The sequence below is a fragment of the Argiope bruennichi genome, chromosome 10, assembly GCF_947563725.1.
Source record: "Argiope bruennichi chromosome 10, qqArgBrue1.1, whole genome shotgun sequence".
NCBI classification, from domain to species: Eukaryota; Metazoa; Arthropoda; class Arachnida; order Araneae; family Araneidae; genus Argiope; species Argiope bruennichi.
In genome coordinates this window covers 13,626,249-13,632,248 of record NC_079160.1, presented here as the reverse complement: position 1 = coordinate 13,632,248, position 6,000 = coordinate 13,626,249, and the positions used below count along the sequence as shown (strand labels likewise).

At 31.3% G+C, this 6,000-nt stretch overlaps 1 protein-coding gene across 1 annotated transcript in view; it reads left to right on the top strand.

The window, feature by feature from the left end:
* Nucleotides 1-5,618: 5,618 nt before the first annotated feature.
* Nucleotides 5,619-6,000, top strand: part of LOC129989265 (proline-rich protein 12-like) — a 31,913-nt gene continuing 31,531 nt past the window's right edge. Inside the window, exon 1 of the mRNA XM_056097671.1 lies at nt 5,619-5,669. Within this exon, the coding sequence (XP_055953646.1) occupies nt 5,619-5,669 (51 nt within the window). The remainder of the gene's footprint in view (nt 5,670-6,000) is intronic.

Below are 6,000 nucleotides of genomic sequence, written 5' to 3'. Positions count from 1 at the left end.
GCAAAAGGTCTTCGTTGAGTTGAGAAGGCGATCTTCTGAATTATGAAAATTCTCCTTAAAGATCCAAAATTCTGTTGTAGAGAATGGGGAAATGTTAAGCCAAATTTGCTTATTTTTGAGACTTCTGCAATTTCATTGAATAAATGCCATGAAGAAAACGTCAAACACATTCAGAATAGAGAGATAGGAAGAGAGAGAAAACTGTGAGGAAAGAAAAGGTTTAAAATGAAGGAAAAGAGAAAAACTAGGTGAAAGAAACAAAGGAAAATTAAAGAGGAAACGAAAACTATAAAAAATGGAAAGATTAAGAAACAAATTTTTCACTGTAAATACTTGCATCCAACTGCATTGGGGGACAGTTAGATTTGGCAAGGATTTAAGTGCTGTTTTGATTGGCGAGTCAGATTTTTCACCCTGATTAAATAAGTTACAAAAATTTTCCAAGAAGAGTCTCAGCTGTTTTTTCAAATATTTCGAAGAGAAATTTTGATTGCAGTACCATTTTTTTTCATTAATAGCTTGAATCATAGATTCTATTTTGTCATTAAGGTTTTTTCGATCTCGATAATTAGCGCATTTGCTTTGACGCCTGAAGAATATTTTGTGGATGTTGATCGATTTAAAATTCTATGCTCCTCATCTGTTGTTATGTGACTTTGACACTTTAGCTTCAATATTTGCTGTTCGTTAATGTATAAGGGACAAACCTTCGCCGTAGCTGGATGCGCACCTTGACAATTGATACATTTTTGCTGATTCGGACATTCACCATCATGAGAGGTGCCTCATATGTGCCATACTTTTGTTTGTCGCAAGTGTTAGACGGGTAGACAAAACTGAAAAATTTTGCATAATGCCTTGGACGGTCAACAAAAGGTTGGAAGTTTTGATTTGTGAGCAAAATTTTCATTGAATCTGGCAAGAAGCTAAAAGAATGGTGATAAAGACAGGTGAAATTGAAAAAAAAATTAATTTTGTTTTTAAAATAGACGCATTTTAGTGATTTCTATATCATTTTTTACTTACTTCTTCTACTAAATTTCTTCAAGTGGTACTTTGGTAGGCATATCAAATAAAAGAAAACGAGACATTATGTTCTCCCATATTGCGTCCGTTTTAACAGGTACATATATTTATGGCTCTTTCCAAGTTTAACGGTTTTGAAGCACAAATCGGATCTTGTTTCGTAGAAATCATTTGTCCGAGCCGGGTAAATTTTGTATTTGAAATACATGAGTGTAGGTTAATTTTTTTCCGTACTATATTCTTGCAGTGGAAAAGGATTCATTTGGCGAATATTAAACTTAGCCTCAAGATTAGATATAATATTTCCTCGAATTGTTTTTGGCCGAATCTTAGAACAAGTTCGTTTGTGGGTTTAATACTTTTAAAAATATTTAATAACTTGTGGATGCATGTTAAATTTATCAGTGACTGAATTTAATGAAAGTAAATCATAATCAAGATCCTTTACAGTCATAATTCTGTGGTTGAAAAAAAAGCTGATACATCTAAATTTGAAAAAAAAGGGGGGGGATAGATCTTGCATGTTTCTTTAAAAAATAAATAGGAAACAATCCAGAAGTAAAAAGAAAAACAGCAATAATACCTTTTGGAAAATCACGTGAAATAATATTGATCAAAATTTCTTATTATAATTTGTCATTATGTTCTCTATGGAGAGTAGCAAGATGAATGATTCTGAATCAAATTATAATGTTTCGCAAAATAAAATTTTGTGATGCACTAAATTCAAAAACCATTCATTCCACAATATTCTAAGATTATTTGAAGGATTACAGAAGAAAATTATCTTTTCAACAGTTGTATCTTTTGGACACCTTTTGTTTACATTTTGATTATAGGTATTAAAATTAAAAATCTCAGCAATATTTTAAAAACCCCTTACTACTTTCTTCAGATCTTGCTTTATCTATCAAAGTTTAAAGACAATTTTATTGAAAACTTTCAACAGCTTATTTCTACTATTAAACAGCCATAAAGGTTTAATTTGGGTTTTTTTATCTGTTTAATAGCAGGAATGAATTGTTGAAAGTTTTCAATAAATTTGTCTTAAAAGTTTGATTTAGTTTTTCTTTGGCGTAAGAATCCAGCTTGGCTAAATTACGCCACTTCTACTGTATGGTGGGCATCATTTAAGCCTTTGCAATTCTCATATTCAAAATATTTTTCAATTTTTAAGAAAATGCCATGGAAAAAAATTAGATGGACTTTCTAACTTTAATTAACAAAACAATCCAACATAAGCGTTGAGAAATCGTCATGATTATTAGAAGTTAAAATAAGTTATAATTTTTAAATCATAAAAAGATGCGAAAAAGGTTCAAATGTGAAAGATGCGAAATAAAGATTACGCTTAGAATTTTGGCGTCAAATGATGAGAAAGTGGACGATATTAAATAGCCAAAAACACCTTTCTTTTTTAGGTTTACTTTAAATTTATAAAAGTAGCTTGTTTCCAAAGATCTCGTCATTGCTTATTCTGTGCGTTATTGCTTGAGAGTTTTATGCTTATGTTATTTAGAGATTTATTCTGATTACTATTTAAAAATTAAAAATGTAAGTATTATTAAATTTCTGTGTTCCCATAGATAATAAATTAATTCATTAAAGAAATATATTAGCTTTTCATGCTCGATTTTTTTAATTAGTGAAAGACAATTTTGTAAAATTTATTGCATCTTCTCCGATTCTTTTAACTCTATGCATTTTACTTAAATTGTATTGGTGATTTATTAACTTTCTATAAATCTAATATAAACATTTAAAAAATTAGTCCTGTTGTCGGATTAAAGTGATATTATTCTAAATGTTAATTTTTAACACACTCTCATGTATATCGAAAATTGCCTACATTTTTGCTTCCGATTGCTAATTGCCTTTTAAATATCTCGAAATCATATGAATTGATAGCAACAACGTATGAAGTACGAATTCTGATTTTTCAGTAAAATCGTAAATTTTTGATCAGCGCAACGATTATTTTCGTATGCCGTGAAAATCAATGCGATGCATATTATAGTATATCTTTATCCGTTCATTTTAAACAGTTTTGATTTTATGGAGCGTTTCCTAATGTTTTATTATGATGTTGATTATTGTATTGTTTTGTTGCTTCTTGTATTTATTGTAATGTTTTATATCGTATGCTTTGAAGTGAGAGGGGTGTAACATAACCGAAAGTTTAAGTCAAAAGAAACAAAATCTGAAACGTTCAAATTATCCTTGCTCATATAAAATATTTACAATTCAAAGATTTCTGATACTCTTTATCCATTTTTTCAACGTCTCCTGTTCTGAAAATTTAACACAGCTATTGCGACAATTAAAATGCCTTAATATCTAAATTTTAATGTGTTTAAATTCCATTGTCTGCGGAAGATTACAACAGGACTTAAACGAACAAATTTTTGAATTCAGCCTGTAGAAATGAATCTCGTAATTTCTATTCTTTGTTTCCGATTCAATGAAAATAATCCGGTTCTTTCCCGTTTATATTTATAAGACATCAACTCGGGTTAAGAAATTTTCTGCAAAAAGGATGAGATAATTTAAGCATAAATTAAATAGAAAATCCCTAGGTTCGACTTTACAATATGTAGCATAGGATAATCCTTTTAATGATCAATGGTGGATAATTTATGAGGATTCCTTCGAATAGCTTTGTGAATTTCGGATTTCATTACTGTGTAGGCGATGTATGCAGACTTGTGCTTATTGGATTACTTAACACAACCATTTGGAGAATACCGAACTGATTCCTCCTGGTTCAGTCCTATTTCAAAGAATTTAATTATGTCTTTTGTAGAAAGTATATACAGTTGCTTCTTAATTATTAATTTTCTGCAAAGAGGGTAATTGGATGCGCATTGCAGCTGATCGAAAATCAAAATGCTTAGTTTCAGCGAGCAGAAATATGCTCCCATGATAGCATTGAGACATTTGAAACCAGTTTTTTGAATCTAAGTATTATTTATGGTTAAGAGGGGAGAAGATCAGCAATTGATTGCAAAGACGATAAACAAAAAATAAGTTCAAAGAAATGGTTAATTCGAAATTTAATAAAGATTCTTTAATTCGATCATTTTTCTTGTTCTTTCAATTTTTAATAACCATAATGTGGAGTCATTGTCAATAACTCAGATTAATGATACTGAATTCCGGATCAAATGTTTATTATCTATTAATATTAGTAAGTTAAAATATAGCAATTAAAATTTTAATAATAGTTATATTTTTTATTACTCGCTTATTAATTCTGTATCATCTATTAAAACTATCAGAAATTAAAGATATTTTTTCTGTTATTCTTACTTTAAAAATAATTTTCCACATATTTTTAGATCTAGTTTTTCATAATTTGAATTTCTGAAAATCCGACAATTTTTTGTGGTTGTGTTAGCTTCGAATGAACCAAGTTCCTTTACATTTAACGATCTCAATGCCTTGATGGATGTCTGATTCGATAGTGATTAGATATTGGTACTTCTGATCACTATCTAGTAAAAAATGCTTACTTATTTGCTTTTTTAATTGTAGCAGAGAAGAAAATAACTAATTAGATATCATGTATGAATAGCTGGTGATTCACGTGTTGAGAAAAGTGTTAAAACAAGGAGTTTTAAACAAAACATAGGTTTTTATCTACTCGAAGCAAATTCTACATTGACCGAGAACTTTTGATGTCACGTGAATGGGAAACACGTAATCAACATGTTTAAACCAAAATGAGAAAACGTTCTCATGTTGTTAAAGTGTCAATCCTTGTTGTGGATGAACCCTCTGCACTCTGAAAAGTAGTTGGATGCATAACTGTGCACTTAATACAAGAACCTGTTTATTGTTCGAAAAAGTAAATTATTATACAATTATTTTAAGTTGAATTTCCCCGAAAAATGAATCTACGTTTTTTCACCGTTCTGTAGGCATTTTTAACAATCAAAATAGAAAAAGAAAGAGTTAAAATGTTATACCGTCGGGAATGTTTCCCGAGAGGAGTCATCCGAGTTCAAAGGGTTAATATATGAACATGCAGGCATTATGCAAGATTGACCCCTAAACCTTGAGCTTCCAAATATGTTGGGGGCTATTTGTGTCAAGTGGTAAAATTTTAGGTTCTGGCCAGAAGGTTCGAATTTTGAATACTGATTCTATAAAAGATTCATCACATAATATTATGTGTACGGTGTATGTTTTTCTTGTATCATGGATCAAGTGCCCTCTCACTGGTATGGTGAGGGTTCTCAGAGGGAAAATCGTGGTTCAAAATTATATGGTCTGCCCCCCAAGCAATTCTTGTGTTGCTCCTTTAACTTTACTAAATTCCAAAACTGTTGGAAGCTTTTTAGTAACGGGTAAACATTTTATTCGGATATTTAATAAAATTCTCGGTCAAAGCTAAAGAATAAACTTTTCATTAGGTCGGTTTTTAAACAATTTTTTTTATTAAAATATTTTTGAAATGAAAAGCAATATTTACCTATATTGAAATATCAGATGTTTAGTTCTGATGATGACTGCTCTTGTTTTGAATTAAAATCAGAGAAAATATACGTATTGTTACTGCTTGAGTCTTTACATTTTCTTCACGCAAAGAAATGATCAATGTGGAGGGCTTCCACTATCTACAAGGACACGGTGGTCTGATGGTAATATCGCAGCTTCGGAACCGGAGGGCTTCAACCTCGAGACACGATTCCACAGAAGAACTGTCGTGCAAGCGGGTCTGGTGCACGTTAAATCCTTCGGGGCCAAACGTCCTCCCGCTGGTGCGATGTGGAAATTTAGAGAGGGAAGGTGCCAGCTTGGGCGTCGATCTCGTCATCTGACCGAGGTTCGAATATCTAGGTCCGCCCTAAAATAGCTCTAGCTTTGCTTTAAAAACGTGATACAACTAAACTGTACTTATTGCTTTGGCCGAGATCCGATTGGGGGAGGTTCAAACTCGATTGGAATGAGCGTTTTTGAAAGTGCCTACAA